This window comes from Gymnoscopelus microlampas, assembly GCF_963454915.1.
Source record: "Gymnoscopelus microlampas genome assembly, chromosome: 6".
Classification (NCBI taxonomy): Eukaryota; Metazoa; Chordata; class Actinopteri; order Myctophiformes; family Myctophidae; genus Gymnoscopelus; species Gymnoscopelus microlampas.
The window spans coordinates 28,023,743-28,042,914 of NC_139943.1; the positions used below are offsets into that span (position 1 = coordinate 28,023,743).

At 41.9% G+C, this 19,172-nt stretch overlaps 1 protein-coding gene across 1 annotated transcript in view; it reads right to left on the bottom strand.

Annotated features, from left to right (window-relative positions):
- Positions 1–306: 306 nt before the first annotated feature.
- cbln1 (cerebellin 1 precursor) overlaps positions 307–19,172 on the bottom strand; it is a gene marked incomplete at both ends in the record, with an annotated part of 25,797 nt that continues 6,931 nt past the window's right edge. The window contains one exon of the mRNA XM_084059821.1: positions 307–504. Within this exon, the coding sequence (XP_083915947.1) occupies positions 307–504 (198 nt within the window). The remainder of the gene's footprint in view (positions 505–19,172) is intronic.

Consider the following 19,172-nt stretch of genomic DNA (forward strand, 5'->3'; position numbering starts at 1 on the left):
AGAGCCCCCCTTGATTATCTTTTCCGATTACCACTTTAATACTTTTCTTTGTCACATCCCATCTCTCATTCTATCAACCCAGGTCCCTTCCTCCCTCTCTCCTCCTCTCTCCTCCATAGCATCCAAGCAGAAGTCCATTGTCACCCCCCCCTCCCAATCCACCAACTTCACTCTCTTCATCTTCTCTATCCTCTTTTCTTCCCCCATCTTCCCCCTTTCTCCGGTCTCCTCCAGTTCCTTAAGCGTCCGTTCAATCGTCACCACCTCCTCCTCCTGCTCCGGCCGCTGTCCCCCCCGTCTCCTCCTCTACATGGGGAAAACCAGGAACCCAGAGAAAGTTGAGTATTTCCAGCCTCCCATCAGGTTTCCTCGTTCGAGTTTGAGGTAAGCCCGGTCTCCTTTCTCCATCTGGATCAGCACACCGTTGCTGGCCGCCTCGCGCGTCACGTCCTGGTCACCGGCGAATGCCGAAATCACCGGCCAGCCATTGTGCATCAGGCTCACCTGGAGATGACATACAGGGTTACAGTGATTTCAACTTTATACATAGATGCATGCCGGTGTCACACACAGAAAATAGCCACTCTATTGCGTGCAACAAAGTATGAATAAGGCGTTACAGAAATGGGGAGGGAGGACAGACACACACGCACGCACGCACGCACGCACGCACGCACGCACGCACGCACGCACGCACGCACGCACGCACGCACGCACGCACGCACGCACGCACGACACACACACACACACACACACACACACACACACACACACACACACACACACACACACACACACACACACACACACACACACACACACACACACACCAAACATTTACAAAATACTGGTTTCCATGTAAAAATCAATCATTCATTGTGATTATGAAATGGGCATTTCCACCCCCAGGAGCTTTAAAGACCACACTGGTGGTCTGGCCTATTTAGCCCATTGACTGCTGATCATTTTGCAAAGCATACTTAGTTAGATATTGTAGAAAGCAATTTAACTGGATTCTATTCATTTCAGTGCAATATGAAAATAGACTTGCACGGACTCGATCCCTATGTGAGATGGGTATTCCAACACAGTAAGGTTTCTTTTTTTTCATGGAGGACAATGTTTCATTATTTCAATGTTTTAAAGCATTTAAAAGCATGGATTGATTTGAAAAGTCTGTAAACAGTTCAATAACAGCATGACTTCTTAACATTGCTTCTCAGTGATGTTTAGCCAACATTGACTCTAATATACAGGTATGTTCTGTTCAGTAATGTTTTAATTACTGATACAGATAAATAATATACAATAAATAAAAATATTAACAGAGACTATGTAAATGTGGCATGGCAAAAGCTACCGTATGAACAGAAAATGTATTGCAAATGATTTGCATTGGTATGGTCCTTTAACTGTGATTAGTTAAGAGACACAGAAGCACAAAAACACATACTATGCCACACACATGCCCTTCATTGTCTGACTCACCAAATATTTGGAGGTAGAAAAAACAATATGAAGGGATTGGAAAGTGAACAGTCAACTCTATTCTAGATTGTCTCTCATCCAATTCATCACATCCACAACCTGGTGGCCCATGTCACCTGGCACTGGTCCTCTGTCTCCCAAGTGAGCCCACCAGCTAAAAAGGCTATACACAAATGGATATTACCCATAAACATCAAGAGTATCCAAGTGGATTTTGATTTTGATTGGCCAGAGCCATCCCTCATCCCTCACTGACATAAGGCTTCATGCCAGTTGGTTAGCTTACAGCTATCAGATACTGAAGTATAAAATAAACCACGACACATATAAGCCTGATTTTGTACGAGTCTGGAGATACAAACTTACAGTAGTTGTACACGTTGGCTATGGATACGGATGGAGAGGCTCCGTCAGTACTCTGCATTAATTCATATTTCTGTACGTTGTCTGCAAGTTTACAATTATTTGTTTGTTATACATGAAGGGGCTAGACAACATGTCACTTTTTCTTGAGAGGGGCAGCTTGCCATAACTCCGAGTTGTAAGTATCTGAGACCAAAAGAAAATCTGTTCTTTAACAATTACTGTTACTACTGTATCTATGTATGATCAGGTGTTTTGGTATGATATTTTTAATTAAACAAAGTATCATATATCATATATATCATAACATAACTACAGTGTCTGACAGTTCTAAATTCTAACAAACCAAACTGCTTGAGAATGGGTTAGGAATTCACTGAGATATGATGATTTTAATTGAGGAGAGACCTCCTGCTTCATTAGACACACATGGGGAATACACACATTAGGAGGCACGGCTTAACCCTCTTAATATGACAGCCGTGTTGACACATCGCTCCAATGAGCAGCAGCAGCCAGTGAGGTATATACTGTACATGTATGTATCCATGGATACATCCACAAAACCTCCTCCATAGTCGCCATGTTTGTGTCAATAGGGAAAGGGAAATGCGTTACAATGGGGATTGTGTATATTGGAAGCAAGGATTGTTTCTTTTTTGACTTGGCGGTTGGACAGTACGAGTAAGTCTGATACTGTGACGATATTTGGCCCTAGAACACGATATCTGTGATAATCGATATATTACATCTGTGATACATCACAATACTGCATCTGTATAACTGAAGAAGAAAAAATACCTGCAAAAAGCAGGAATTATTATGTTTTTATTCACAGAATTGACATGAAAGCCTATGTGTGCATCACAAACCGGCCAACTGTACATGAAACAATGTACAACAAATTGCGTAGTGCCTTTTGAACACACACTGACCGCAACCTGTCCATGAAGGAAGTTGTATACAATGCAGGTTCAGGAGTGGAGACCATAGATATAGAAACCTAGATACCTCATTGGCCTCTGCAGTTTGTTGGAGCGACCTGTATCGTATGGTGGCCGCCATATTAGAGGGGGCACGGGAACTGGCCAATCACAGCGTGTCGAATACTGACCAATCACAGCATGTCTTTTCCAGGACTTGTCAGAATCTAGTTGTCCCGCCCCCACCTGCCTCTGATTGGCCTACCGAACGCCCCCTTCTGTGACGCACGCGGAAGTTTCCAGCTTGCCCCCCGGAAGCGGAAGCGCGCCCACGATACAGACGCCTCAGAGCCAGAGGAGGCGTCTACCTATATGTCTATGGTGGAGACCACCCTCTGCTTATCACGGCCGCTCCCCGTTCTCAATCGCTTCCCTATCTACCACATCTATCTTCACTCTATAGCCACTCCCCATTCACAATCACCCGTATCCACGACACCTGCCTCCCCTCACCACAGGCAATCCTTGTTGCAATCACCACAGTATAAGTACACCTGCGATCTCTCAACCGACTTGTTTGTTCTGCTTCACGACAGACCAAACATGGGTTGTGAGTACTGTGCTTGCAGATCGGCTCTTTCTGCCATTCATTGCTTTCAAGTTCGTCCTCCTCCACCCAAACCTCCTCCTTCCCCCTCGATTCTCGCTCCTCTTCCTTCTGTCTCTACTTTTCTAGGAATCCAGGGGAGCAGTGACGGAGTAGAGATGACCTACCGCTCCCTGAGTAGAGCAACGATGGCCGTCAGCTCCCGAGACTACGCCCCTGCCCTACCTTGGGTTCCTCATCCCGTTCCACTCATCTCATTACGTTTCACTAAATTGTTAAACTTAAGTAGAGGTGTGGTCTCTTACTAGTGAACTATGTGTTAAGTTCTTGGATCCAGTCAGGGCTCCAGACTAACTTTTTTCACCACTGTCCCAGAACCATCCCCAAATGCAATTTTAGCTGCCCCAGAGTGAATGCAAACCCTCGGATTTGCTGAACTAAGAGGCCTGCAGCCCTTCTTCCTACAGGGTTAGACTAGATAAGGCTAAATCAATATTTATGGCTGATTATTGAAATGTATATCTGAAAAGAATAAACATGGTAATAATGTGTAACACCACTGACATCAAGGCAAACCATGTCAAAGTGACCCACATACAGTAAGTACAGACAAGACAAAAAACTTTTTTTTATGTAGACTACAGAACATTGTGATATTTAGATCATCATATGTCTTCAAATCCAATTTTGCAGTGGAGGCCGTGTAACTGTTATGTACCAGTTTAACTCCAGTATATTGAACTGAATATCTACCCACTACAAAAACACATCTCTTTTAAAATTTCACAACATAACATAGACTACATTTCCAACCAAAAAACCTATATGTGCTCCCACCCTTCACCCTAAAACTTAGAATAAAGATACTAAAGGTAGGTGATGTCACAAACAATCAGACGTGAGCAGCCTGTTGTCTCATGTGGCCTTGATATGATATAAAGGCTTAATTTATACTTTTGACTACATAGCCATTTCAACAAGTGTCGCTCCAGAAAAGGAATACAATTCCAACTGGAAAATGTGCTGATGTGACTTACTTAGTCAGGTGCCCCAAATCTGGACACACAGACAGACACGCAGACCCTCTTATAAATAGCTAGCCTCTGCGGAACAAACCCATACAAACCCTCACACAAAGACATACACAAAAGACTTACAAAAAGACACAGCAAACAAGCAGTTATAAAAGTATTGCTATAGCTCTGTGGTTCTCAGACTTTTCTGGATCAGGGCCCACTTTATTTCTTTTTTCTTTTTCCTTTATTTATTCAGGGAAGCCCATTGAGAGCAAGCTCTCTTTTTCAAAGACGCACTGATAACAGCATATAAAATACATACATAATGAAAAACAATAACAAACATTTGAATCACATTACAATGTCACAGATGCAAATAAACATAGTGTTACCTGAAACAGGTGCAGTCACTATGTAGTATGTAGTGTGTCCTCAAGAAACACCCTAAATGTCTCTATTGAGACCAATCGCACCAGTTTCAGAGAGTCCTAAAGCTTGTTACTGGTATCACGTTTTAATTCATGTTATATTATCATAAATACCGTAGTGTTTTGCCAATTGCCATTTGCGATACCCTCGCGGCCCACAGGTTGAGAACTAGTGTGCTGGCTAACAGGACACTGTCAAACAGGAGCACCCCATAATTACACCCCTCATCACCACACTCATACACTCAACAGCGAGGCACTTCAGGAGGGTGTGTATGTGTGTGGGCAGATGATTGAGAGCCTGTCAGAGTCAAGAGCTACTTTAGTCCACTACTGCTCTTAACAGCAAAACACTAAAGCAAAGCACCAAAACAGTGCATGCGTGTGTGTGTGTGTGTGTGTGTGTGTGTGTGTGTGTGTGTGTGTGTGTGTGTGTGTGTGTGTGTGTGTGTGTGTGTGTGTGTGTGTGTGTGTGTGTGTGTGTGTGTGTGTGTGTGTGTGTGTGTGTCTCTTGATGCCAGTCAGTCAGTGAGTCAATCTATTTACTGAAAACATCCAGACTGTATTTAAATGGTGAATACCGTAAGTACTGACCAAATCATAAATGTCTGTAAATCTATAGCGGCTTGAGATGGAGCAAGGGACTGAACCGGGAACTTTCTTTTATATACAGTACTGCATCAGTCATGAATAAGCAATTGCATAAAACACTGGTCGCTCACACAAACACACACACACACACACACACACACACACACACACACACACACACACACACACACACACACACACACACACACACACACACACACACACACACACACACACACACACACACACACACACACACACACACACACACACACACACACACACACACCCTCTCACGCTGACAGCCAAGTTTGCTTGCACTCTAAAAATATCCCCTTTATCCCCAGATCCTAAATCTCATACAAGATAATGTGTCTTTCTCTCATGTCCAGCTTCTAAATGAACTCCAACAGCTTAATACAGGTACAACACTGTATTCTAATCTTGCTTTGACTTCAAAACCTGCAATGTAGCCTATAAGGGAACTTTGAATTGTGAATTACAAATATACAGTCTTATCATCAACAACCATTATCAAGCAATATTTCAAGCAATTGCCTACATTCGCAAATTGGTGATATCTCATTACTGAGTTATTAAAATTAGCATACTGTAGATGATATCCATAAACATCTTAGGTGTTTTCACATTTCACATTACTTATCAGTCTAACTGACCACAAAGACTGTTGATGGACCCTGGACTGTTGCTGGGTATCAAATCTTTCACCTTTAAAGGTCCTATGACATGACATTTCACTTTTTCTTACTTGTTGGTCTTTTTGGGTTCTCTGACATCAATTCTACCCCAAAAACCTGAATTGTGATCACTCAGTGGCTTATTTGTAGTCATGGCATTTCAGAATAGTGAGAACTCAGATGGGCCTCTGAATAGCCCACGGACTGTTATGTGATGTTCGTAACAGTCTGCTGTATAAATATTGTGAATCGATACATTGACTACTAATGACCAAAGATTGCACTTCTGTCTCACTGTACAGTGCATTCAAATGGCCCACCAGAGGACTTCCGGGAACTAATTCACGTCTACATGAGGGACGTGACGATCAAGTATTGTGGACTTATGTTGTTGCCACGCTCTCTTTACATCACTCTGATAAGACTGACCTTATATTGCACTCTCACTCTCACTCTCAAGCAATACAGTTGCAGCTAATCAAATTAATAATGGGTGTGTTCCATTTAGTTGTCAAAAAATACTGCCTGCTTGCACATTGCCACACATATTCTTCTGACTACAGTAACGTCAAACGTGATTTTTTTTATAAAAAACGTAGACAAAAGGCAAACCGGTGCTTCTTTATTGGATATTTTGTGGTTATTTGGATTTATTTGCCTTTTTTAATGTCAGCCATCTACATTTGGGGGCTTCAGCCAAGCGTGCCAGCATGTTATAAGAGACAAATGACACTTTATGGATTTAAAGGCATTGTAGGGAACATTAAGCCTAAAATCAAAAAATATTTATATATATATTTTTTGCATTTTTTCCCCTCTATCAGCCACTATATAATGATGCTGGGGTGTTTTCCTTCATTGAAACACAGTCCTCTGTCTGAAATCCGTATTTTCCCTTCTGTTTATGTTCATGTTGTTTATGTCCGGGTCGTAAATTAACGCACGCATGTGCGTGTCCGTGCGCGTCCGTGCCCGTATCAACTTTTTACTTTCGGTTTTAAAACGCTCTCAAACTTCTTTTTTGAGGCACATAATTTACTTTTAAAAAATCGTTTGGATAGAATTTAGTTGTTTAGCTTCATATATGTGGTCAATTTATCATGAAAGAGCCTATTTAAAAATATAAATTCAGAGAACCGTAGGGTCGGGCATTTCCGCGAATTGTATCCGCATAAGGCAACCTATTTTGGGCATGACTCATTTAAAAAGTCCCCCCTGCGTCACCCCCTGGTGGTCGGGGAAAAGAACTGCTGGAGGGGCGGTGTTTGACAACAGTTTTTTTCTTTGATTATGTCTGAACTCCCTACAATGCCTTTAAAGAATGTCCATAAAGGCCGCCTGCCGAGTCTGGACTATAATCCTCAAGCATGGCCATCAGTTGCGTTCAGAAATATTTATGTTTATCTGATAAGAGAGTCCTGGTAGTACTTAAATGTACTTCATTCATTCAAATCTTGAAATATTTCATTGTTTGCTGATGCACTGGTGTTGAATATCAACAGCCCTTGTGTTGTTGATATATGTTGTAAATACTTGCACCTGTTTTATTGCCAACTATCCCAAAAGTTCCCCCATTTCCCCTCTGTGATTTTATTTACGTCTTAAAAGGTCCAAATAGCAGATGACAACTTTCAACCTGGCGTTGAAAGCAAGATGGTGGTTGTTGCAGTTATCTGCAGTACAATACTTAACCATAGTTTTGAGCCAAAAAAAAAAGAAATGTAACAATGTGTACGTTCCTAATGCAATGCCAATGGTGAAAGCTGTGTTGTTTGACCTGGCGAAGGAATGGCGGATTCGGACACGCCCCGAAATACCCGTATGTGTGTATCAAAGAATGGATCTGGGCACATCTAAAACACCCATTATTATCTTTATGAAGTGCACCTGCATTGTTTACTAAACTGATGATGTTCTTAATCTCCTGCAGTTTTTAGCGTGGCACCTTATGAACCAGATAATTGTAAATCCCATTTCATATAAGTTTTGGTGCTTGCTACTGATGTGGGATAGATCTGAAAGCTTCAATTCAGCTTCATTAACCTGAAGACCACAATGCAAAGTGAGCAAGACGGACTGAGGAAGAAGAGAAAGAGGATAACGGATGGACAAAAGCATGAAGAACTGAAAGTGATAAGGAAAGAGGAGAGAAACAAAAAGTTGAATTAGGGATAGGGAAATGTTTTGTTTCTGTGAGAGGAACTGAGGAAGGGGAGGTTGGAGGAAAATGGAAAAGATTAAAGAGAAATTGATGCATACTTTGCTAAGATAAAGAAGAGCATGAGAAAACAGCAGGGGGAATCGGAGTAGTCAAAGAGAGTGGTGTGTGGCAGCCTGGTCGCCAGAGAAAACGTTGTCACAATACGTTTTGCAGAAACGTACAGTGATAAAAAAAAAGTATCCCAAAATGATTTTTCGTTGCATACTAACGAACCCTGAACCTAACCTTAACCCCTAAACGTTGAACTGCAACGTACCTAAAAATGTACCGCTTTTGTGGTCCAGAAACGTTTGAACGTTTCAGGAGAAACGTTCAATGACAACGTTTCCTCTAGCGATAGGGTTGCGTGTGGATAGGGAGAAAGAGAGACATGGAACTACATGGAGGTAGAGAGAGAGAGAAAGAGAGAGGTGGTTGCTGTTCAGTGTGCATGTAATTCTTCCAAACACTGACAAGGTGCTGGCAGACAAAGGAGGGCCAACTACACTACATCTCTCTATTACCCCTGGGGCACGCATGCTGCACGCACACGCACACACACACACAGACATGTTGAGTCACCCAGCCGTTCAGACAACTCTCATCTTGAACAGACCCACACACAGAAAGACACACACCTAGTCACAAAGACAAGGCGAAGAAAGCATTTGATCAACGCAGCAACTGTGGCAGCCATATGTTTGACATGTTGAGTTCCTTCCGCAGCAAGGCGGCTCACAGTTCAGCACACCGTGTCACTTTAGCCTGGACTGGACATGACCGGAATCAGCGCAGTGTTGTTAGGCAACGGTTGACGTCGGCACATTGTCAATGTTGTTAGGCAACGGTTAACGTCACTGCAAATCGATGTGGTTATGGAATGGCTTCTGTTGCGTGTGACGTCAGACCAGAGCTCGATCAGTGAGAAAGAGTGAGAGAGAGAGACAGAAAGGGAGAGAGGCTTATGGGAAGGGAGGGAGTGGGAGAGGGAAGGGGAATGAGAGGGGAAGGGGGAGTGAAAGAGCGGGAGAGAGTGAGCCTATTTCACCCACAAAATAACCAGCCAATGCTGGTTATTTTGTGGGTTATCTGTGTAACCTGAACACACAACTTATCAGCGTGTCGGTGCAATAACCCTGGCAACACCAGGCAAGCTGATAACGGCAGCTTTCAGAAACTAGGCTTTCCGCAGGTACTGTAGAAGTCTAGTAATCTGAGGTTACATGATAATATGGGGTATGGCCAGCCGTGTTTTTAGCCAACTCCTTCCCCACACTGTTGGGTATTCCCAGTGGGTTTGCCGGGGCAGTTCCCTGTTAATATGGAAGTTAATTTACGGAGGTTCAGCTGGAAGACTGAACAAAAAGGACACAGGTAGACAGACAGATACAGAGATATCCATATATGGGCACAAAAGGGACACAGACAGATGGGTACAATGGGTACTCTGACAAAGCCCCCGACACTATGACTCAGACATACAGTAATCGGTCGGATCGGCGGTGCGACGTAGGTGAGAGGGCATATATATACAGTAGGTGGCCAGTGACCTTGGTCCAGTTTCACTTTCAAAACCTTTGCATCATGCATGTCACACAAACGGAAAGCGGCACACAACACCAATGGTTTTGATAATGTGGATTGTGGAAGTTAAATGGTGGATTTGGGGATAGGACTCTATATGAAAAAGAGTTATATCAACAAAACGCATTGCATTCTGTTTGTGTGACTTGCTTTGATGCAAAGGTTTTGAAAGTGAAACTGGCCAAAGTCACTGGCCACCTACTGTGTGTGTGTATGTGTATGTAAATATATATATATATATATATATATATATATATATATATATATATATATATATATATATATATATATATATATATATATATATATATATACATATATATATATATATACATATATATACTGTATAACTGTATATATATATATATATATATATATATATATATATATATATATATATATATATATATATATATATATATATATATATATATATATATATATATATATATATATATATATATATGGAGGGAAGTATATACACACACACACACACACACACACACACACACACACACACACACACACACACGACACAGTATATAATGTGCAAATCTCTCTCTTCCTACACCAAGTCGTGTATTGACACAAATCGTCTCTATCTGTCTCTATGTCTCGGTCACTGACATACTCTTTCTCACACACACCCAGGGTCAGTGTGTGCTGTGTCAGTGATGTATGGGTCTAATAAAGTCATGACAGTGGCTTTGGAAGGATGAGCCAGTGGTCAAACGCACGCACATGAGCACACACACACACACACACACACACACACACACACACACACACACACACACACACACACACACACACACACACACACACACACACACACACACACACACACACACACACACACACACAGTACAGTACATGCCCACAATACTAATTCACCAATAAAAAATGATGTGGTGTGTTTATGTGTGTGCAGAAGTTTCATGCATGTGTCCACACTAGGCTAAGGAAGAAAATGAGAGGATATGTATGTGTTTAAATATGCATCCCGACAGTCCAGTTCGTTACTGCTTATCTGCACCACTAGTCTCTAGACGGTTCACACACACACACACACACACGCACACGCACACACACACACACACACACACACACACACACACACACACACACACACACACACACACACACACACACACACACACACACACACAATCACACACAAACACCACACCACTGCAATTACCAGCCATTAGTACTGTATTAAGCGCATGATAACCTGTCTGTATATAGTGTCAGTCTTTCATTGATCTACATTGATTAAAGCAAGAACCAATATATAACAGAAAGTGAGAGAGCTAAGGAATTAAATCAGAGGGAGAGTCAAAAAGAGAAGGCGAGAGGGATAGAAAAAGGTATAGAAGTGACGCAAGGAGGGAAACATGAGATGGAGGGAAGTGGACTTTGGATACTTAAATATCTGCAACATTTTGGACGACAATAACACCCTGTTCGTCATTTCCTGTCCGGCTGCCTGTCTCAAAATTACTTTTTTCTTTCATCTCTCTCTGTCTTATCTCGCTCTTGTTTACTGTTTTCATCTCTCTCTCTCTCTCTCGCTCTCTCTCTCTCTCTGGTAATTTCATCGTACAGTCCTTGCTTCCTCACCTTCCTGTCCTTTCTCTCTCTCTCTCTCTCTCTCTCTCTCTCTCTCTCTCTCTCTCTCTCTCTCTCTCTCTCTCTCTCTCTCTCTCTCTCTCTCTCATTCACTCCAGACATGATGATATCAATTGGTGTGTTTATCTCTAGAAGGAGACACCCTCTGTATGTCTTTTAAATGGTTTCCTTTGGTGGAACTTCTTCCAAAGTTTCTATCAAAGGTAATCCAAGGCAATCAGTGGGGATAGTTTTACCACGGTTCTCCGTTTACTACTCACTATGGGATATCACCGCCCTCAGGCGATTCACAGAACATGAACATGAACATGAACATGAACATGAACAGTCCAGATTACACTATAGTGCCTTAGGTGCTATAAAATAGACTCAGTAGTGTCACTCACCCACGTGTGGCACAAGTCAGCATTACACACGCCATGAACTTTACTTCCCTTATCTCTGTGACGCAGGTGGCCGCCTCTTTAAGAGACTAAAAGTGGGTTGTGACTCTATAATTCCAATGAGAGAAGTGAACGTGAACACAGCTTCTGACCGAGTCTTTTGCCCCTTGGTCCCTGAACAAAATATTGGACCCATTCTTCACAAGCCACACATCTTCCAAACATTCTGACACTAAAATGGCTTTGAGAATCCACAATCGAGTCAGGGAAAAATACGTGTACTTTCCCTACTCTTTCAAAGTGCAATACACATTTTAGTCACCTTTTTAACCTCTACCTCTACCTCTGCGAAACTACTATTTGGCAGGATTTAAATGTATGTAATTTATTATTTTGGACTATTTTTGGTCCACACTTTTAACTAGATTTTCAAACCTAGTTCTATGTTGCGCTGATAAGAGCAATGGTCACCGAAGTATGGCCATTTTAAGTGTTAAACACACAGGGCTTAAGCAATTCCAGTCCATCCCTATTGGCTATCGAAGAGCACCTACCAAGTTTTTGGCATGCTGGGAACTGGAGTTATGGCTGTTTAAAGCCCAGCCAATAGGAACATAGAGGGGGTGGGGCTTAAGCAGTTACTGCTTGTCCCTATTGGCTGTCTAAGAGTACCAACCAAGTTTGGGGCGTTTAGTGTGCTGGGAACTGGAGTTATGGCTATTTTAAGCCCAGCCAATAGGAACACAGAGGGGGCGAGGCTTAAGCAATTCCAGCCCGTCCCTATTGGCCATCTAAGAGCACCCACAAGTTTGGGGCCTTTAGCATGCTGGGAACTGGAGTTATGGCTGTTTAAACCCCAGCCAATAGGAACGCAGGGGGGGGAGCAATGGCGCGTCTGTGGCACACAGGGTGGCTATTCTGATGGCAGACCCCCGTCCACCATCCGCCCGCCCTCTAGGCAATTTTAATATAGAATGAATGGATCCAAAGAAGAAACCAAGCAATTGTTTGTTTGTTTTTTTGCATGGCTTATAATGTTCATTCTCTCTGACTCTCACCTCAGCCTGATCCTTTCCATGCATCAATTTCCCAGAATAGCCCATTTTATAACAGTGACAGTCCTGCTAGCCTTTTATGTGATTTTCTAAATAGCATTCCCATTGTGAGAAGTGACAGAAGAAAGTGTTTAGCAAGCCATCTTTCTCTCCATATGGTCACACCATCTAATCTAATTCACATTCCCTGTTGGCCTATATGTCCTTCAATTAAGATGGCTCAGATTAAGAAACCTATAACTGAGACCTGGTTGAAATGTTGAGAGAACACAACCTTAACTAAGGTGTATGCCAAAGACTCAAAGAAAATTGTGAATTGTGAATGGAAAGATTTTTTGTCAAAAATCTTTCCGTTCACAATTCTAAGCGAGAGCTACTATCCAATCGGGTGCTAATTCCTATCTGCAGCCAGCCAATCGGCGATCAGGCTCCGTTTATCAAATACCACTGCCTCTTACTGTCACTCTCTTCCCAGTCAGCGACCAAGCAACCCACCTCCATCCCCAGCTCCACCCGTGCTGTCCAAGAGCCGAAGGGAGGACGATTCTTCTGCACTGCCACCACCAGCGTCTAGACTCCTTGGGGGCTTTCTCTCCTATTCCTAATCCTGCTCGATTAAATGCTACTGGAGTCTAATCGCCAAAACTTGTACACTTTATATACTAAATGTTGCATTGTATCAAAGTAGCGTGATCTCTCTCTTATTGAAAAGAGGAGCAAGTTGAACTTTATATAGTATATTCAAATATAATAACATAATGTAAATATTACAAACATGGCTTGGTTTAGAATTTTGCGATGAAACAATATATTGAATAATATCTAAAAGTAAGCATTTAACGTCACAAGGATAGAAGAGGTGGACCAGTGAGGGAGAGAGAATGGCCTCCGTGAAACATATGAAGGTGTTCATTTGTGTGTGTTTCTAGTTCAAATCTGCTGCTGAGCCAATCAAATGAAGCCATAGGAAACTGACCCGGAACAGGGAATGTTTATGCCACCTTCTGGGAAAGGGAAACTCTATAGATTCATCCACACATATGAAGTTCCATCCACTCCTATGATATGGGAAAATCAGAAAGACCCGATGCGCCAAGTTGACGGAGCTGATGCGCGTATCCGGGTTCCGCACTGGTGAACTATCACCCGGCAGTGATAGGCACCAACTGAACCAATAGGACAGATATGACCTGTGTTCTCTCCAATGGGCAGGTTTGTCACAGTTTTCTTGCAGGGGGAATGCAAGGCAGATGAGCCAAAACAAACACATAACACATGCGCACGTATTTCAATAAATGTAAACATCCTTATTTATTTGTAGTGAATGGCCTGAATACTTTGCTCTGTTTGGTTTACCAAAATAAATGAGAAGTTTCTTTTAATTAATTCTACATATGAATTCTACCATATGAATCTGTCATTCATAATTATTGATGTAATTCACATCCTACTTAAAACCTCCATTCTCAGTAAAAACGGACCTACATTTCTTGGACGCTTTTTTCTGTCAACACCAAATCTCTTTGCCAAAAATAGCCGATCTACAAGATCTACAACGCGTTGTGACCCGTTGTGAGCTTGTAGATCGGCTATTTTTGGCTTATGTTCCCCCGATGCTAGGGTGCATGAATCTAACATGGTTAAAATGGAGTTTGAAGTTACAATGGGTTTGTATAGGAAGGGGGCGTGTCTGATAAAATGAAAATCAAATATCTAAATACTGAATCGAGTTCACAAAGGCTTGAGTAGATGATAAAATCACCAAATGTTTTTCTGAAAGTGAAATATCCCTTTAATGCTATTGATAATAATGTAATGGTGTTTTCATTTTGTCAAGGAGCACTAATGTTTTCATATTGCTGGATAATATGGATAATATTAATATTTTATATTACACGTGCATAATGTTTTCATGTTGAGTAGTGTACATTCCTCTGTCCTCACTTGTACAAATAGCACTAGTCAAAGAACTACACCTCCGGAAAAACGGCACTGCCCACCAGCTGCTCAAAGCTCCGGAAGATATCAAAGGAACGGCCGGAAATGTCCAGAAGTGGCGGCTCGCTCAACTTGTCGCGCATGTTTGGAGGCACCTTATCAGGGACCTTGCAGGGGTTTTTACTTTGTCAACTTGACAAAGTTCCATAGCACTCCACGTTTTAGGAAAGCGTTTTCTGTGTGGGAGTTTGTACTTAGAGTCCAGCACTTCAATCAATTCTTTGTCTTTCTCCACTGTGCTCAGCTTCATCATGTTTCATACACCCGGTGGGGGTCGATGGTATGGTACCGACCGACAGCCAGCATATTTTGCAGGCCGTCTTAATCTATGCTGCGTCACTTTTGTTGGAAATAAAGAAGGTAATATGACGTCCATTATATGGAAGTGGTATGGATATCTCCACTCACCCTCATTTCATGCCCCCTTTGTTCCACTCTTTTTTAACTTTCACTTTCATATCTACTTTCCTCACCATTGGTCGCTCAAAGAAACAAAGGATGTGTCACAGTACGAAATGGGCCGTGTACTTTGACATGGAAGCCAAAAACTGCAGTCTGACTGGCTGTTGCATTTATTTTTGCTATTTCATAGGCTGTTATATAATATCTTTCCATATTGAATATTAATGTCTAAAGTTAATCAGCATCATCAACGTACATTTTATCGCAATTTACTCTTGGGATCGTTTTATCACCCAGCCCCAGGTTTAGCAGCTGTTTTTGCCAAACAGTTCTGCCTCTCTGTGCCTCTCTCAGAAATTCCAAAACATTTGAAGCGCATATGTTCAGGGTTGGACTGGCCAATCCTTTCTTCTCTGTGTTGATAGTTTTATACAGTATACTGTGCACCTGGCACAAACATTGGTTTTGTAACTAAATGTGTTGAGTTTTTATCTTCTGTAGTTCTTAACTTGACAAAGTGATGATGAGGGCTAGATTTCAATACATGTTGATGAGTTTTTAATAATAATACAAATCAGTCTCTGAATTTAATGCAACACAGGGCCAACACACAATCAGAGTCATATTCTTTGATTTGGTTTTCTTTTTGGATCTTTTGGTTTCATGTGCAAGCATGCAAATGGCAAATAAATGAACCTTGAACCTTGAATCAAACCTTTACCCGTTTTTGCACTATCAATAGCCACTCTGCTAACGACTCTGTCTTTGCAAACCTAGGGCATATGACTTTCCTTGCTAAATTTAAACAACTTCTGTTAGTCAGATTTGGTCGCCCCTTTTAAAAACAACAAATTGGTCAGTACTATTGCTGTATTCATCTATCCCCTTGGATGAATGATAAGATTTGTTGTAAGGATTCACAATGCACTGTGAAATGTAATCAATTTATTACATGGTCAAAACGATCAATACCAATTATGTTGCAATACAGGTTTCCAGCAGGGTTTACACCTTTTATACATAGCTGTGATTCATTCCTAATGCGCATGGACGCTCACTGAAGTTTCCTTCCCTGTCTGTCTGTCTGTCTGTCTGTCTGTCTGTCTGTCTGTCTGTCTGTGTCAGTCAGTCAGTCAGTCCAGGAGCAGCCTGTTTCAAGAGCTATTGTGGGGCCCCCATATCACCGTGCCCCCCGCGATGATAGTGCGCTGCCAATCCTATCCTAATTTTAAATTCCATTAATTCAAGAGGTGTAATTCCTTGCATATTTTATTAAACCGGTGCTTACATTGTCCATTATTAATAAATGAAAGGAAATGTACTGTAGATTAATGGATAGAACCTGACAAGATGTTTGATCCCTCAGCAACAACAATGTTGACTGATCTTGCATATCTGCAACCATGTAAACAAATTTTCACCTAAAGCGAGTCACTGTCTAGGCTTGCACAGGTGTGATTACATTTTTTCCACCAGCTTCAGCTGCGTTGAGAGAGACCAAATGTAATCTGATTTGATGTCACTTCAAACGGGATGAAAAGATGAGATGATGAAAAAAATTAAATAATGCAGCACCAGATGTTCCAGTAAGATCCACTTCATATGCTGTCATTCATATTAGGGAGATATAAAAGGAGTGGGAGTCAGTGGGTAATAAAAAATAACTGGGCTCTAATAGTGGGGAGTATCCATAATAGGAGATATGACAGCAGGCATCGTACAGCTAATAACTTCACTGAACTGCTCAAATTATGTACAAAGGTACAGTGGCTTTCTTTATCAATACTGCCTGGTGAGGGCCGTTTTTATTATCGATTCAATGGATTAGTTTGATTAATTGCTGCTCCCCTAGAGACAAGGCAAGGAAAAACACCCTTCACAAGGAAAGGCATAAAGAAACCAAAGAAAGGATAACAAAGAATCCCCTTCCAGGGTCGACAGGTGTGTAATACTTTGCTGACTGGGCAATATCCAAATGCAAAACCAACGAAAGAATAAAACTGTTGAATCTCATTTCTGGTGAAGTGACAGTACTAAAGAACTTAACAAAAGAAATCACATCGCAAACAAGCAAAGAAAAACATACCCCAGTCTCTGGATTTGATTCTGCACTTATCAGTTAGTGAACGCTAGACAGAGCATCCTGAATGCCAGTGGTGACAGCAGATCCCCAGGAGAGATCATCTTGGAGGATGACTGCTCCTTACAGTAACTATGGGGGTGTGCATACCAAACAAACATGAAAATACACTACCAGAGAGAATTGCAGTACTTGAAGCCTAAAACTGTGACTACAGTGCCTAAATTGATTCGCTGTCCTTTATGATATGATAAAAGAAAAAGAAAACAACAATGAATATTAAACAGTTTGCGTGTGTGTGTGTGTGTGTGTGTGTGTGTGTGTGTGTGTGTGTGTGTGTGTGTGTGTGTGTGTGTGTGTGTGTGTGTGTGTGTGTGTGTGCGTGTGCGTGTGCGTGTGTGTGTGTGTGTGCGCACCCGCGCACTCGCGTGCGTGTGTGCGTGCTACTGTATGTGTGTGTGGAAACTATCTAACCCAAGAGAATACAATGGCACCTCTGTGTTCGCTCACAACAACAAACAATTATACAGTCACATATAAATACCTCTCAAAAATTCTGCTATCTCTATCTACACAACCCCAATCACCCAGCCAACCGCATGCAGGCAGGTAGCATGCATGTGAAAAAGGGTTTATGGGCTATGAATGAAACCAACCATCTGTCTGGCAGACTCTGTGCGTGCGTGCGTGCGTGCGTGCGTGCGTGCGTGCGTGCGTGCGTGCGTGCGTGCGTGCGTGCGTGCGTGTGTAAGGTAGAGATGACAGATGAGAAGCTTTATCACTGTTATCAGTGAGTCAGACTGTACAAAGAAAGCAATATGTATTCACACACACAATCGTGCACACACAAACACACACAGTAAGAATGTGTGCTGGAAATGGTAAGAAAGCATGCAAGCAAGCTTCTTCTCTGCATGTGTGACACACACACATGCACGTGTAGGCATGTACAGTACACATACACACACACACACACACACACACACACACACGTCACTTTTGTCGCCACCTACGTGTACAGAACTGTGAGTACAGAAGTGTTTTAACAGGAACATAGAATATATAATTATCTTTGTATCTGTCACCATGCTGAAAGTGTGACAATCAGTGTCTCTCTTTAATACGGAAAATAAAATACAGATATGATTGGCAGAAGTGGGTGGCATCGTTGCTGATCAAATGAGGCAGTCAGTGTATCATTTTATAATGCGGGTACACCCCATTTAGATTAAGAATTTCACTCTGGACTCCGTGTAGCATAACCCATGGCACCTAAAAAGCATATAATAAACATTTAGTTTATGAACAAAGTGCCCTCCACACCAAGCACTAACTATAACTTTATCTACTGTATGGTTCACTACTGTCTTCATTATAGTTGTGTGGACTCTGCCTTCCACTTGAGTTAGATTTCTTATGTAACATTTTAGGTACGTTGCGTTTCAACGTTTAGGTTTCTGGTTAGGTTTAGGGGTTAAGATTAGGGTTTAAGGTTACGTTTAGGCATTGTTTTTTGTGAGGTTAGGCTTGGGGTTAGGTTTAGGGTTTGTTTGTATGCGATGTAAATTTGACGATTGACTCTACATGGCGGACCATGTTCGCATGCAACGTTTTTGGGAGAAATGTTTTTATCACTGTACGTTTCTGCAAAACGTACTGTGACAACGTTTTCTCTGGCGACCAGGCTGAATAAGAACATATTGTAACACACAACCAGCTAGAAA